Consider the following 334-nt stretch of genomic DNA (forward strand, 5'->3'; position numbering starts at 1 on the left):
TACAGCAGCTGGACTGGCAGCAGCAGGGTTTGCAGCAGCTGGACTGGCAGCAGGATGACCCACAGCCTGAGGAGGAGTAGCAGGGTTTACAGCAGCTGCACTGGGAGCAGGCACAAGGGCCACAGCTCCCTTTGGAACCCCCACAGGAGCCACAGCCCCCCTTGGAACACCCACAAGAACCACAGCCCCCCTTGGAGCCTCCACAGGAGCCACAGCCCCCCTTGGAACCTCCACAGGAGCCACAGCCCCCCTTGGAGCCTCCACAGGAGCCACAGCCCCCCTTGGAACCTCCACAGGAGCCACAGCCCCCCTTGGAGCCTCCACAGGAGCCACA

The 334-nt window shown here is 64.7% G+C and overlaps 1 protein-coding gene across 1 annotated transcript in view; it reads left to right on the plus strand.

Moving 5' to 3' along the window:
• LOC111520604 (homeobox protein Hox-A3-like) overlaps positions 1-334 on the plus strand; it is a 1,954-nt gene that overhangs the window by 116 nt on the left and 1,504 nt on the right. Inside the window, 2 exon segments of the mRNA XM_026447310.2 lie at positions 111-239; positions 241-313. Of these exon segments, the coding sequence (XP_026303095.2) occupies positions 111-239; positions 241-313 (202 nt within the window).

This window comes from Piliocolobus tephrosceles, chromosome 13 (genome assembly GCF_002776525.5).
Source record: "Piliocolobus tephrosceles isolate RC106 chromosome 13, ASM277652v3, whole genome shotgun sequence".
NCBI lineage: Eukaryota > Metazoa > Chordata > Mammalia > Primates > Cercopithecidae > Piliocolobus > Piliocolobus tephrosceles.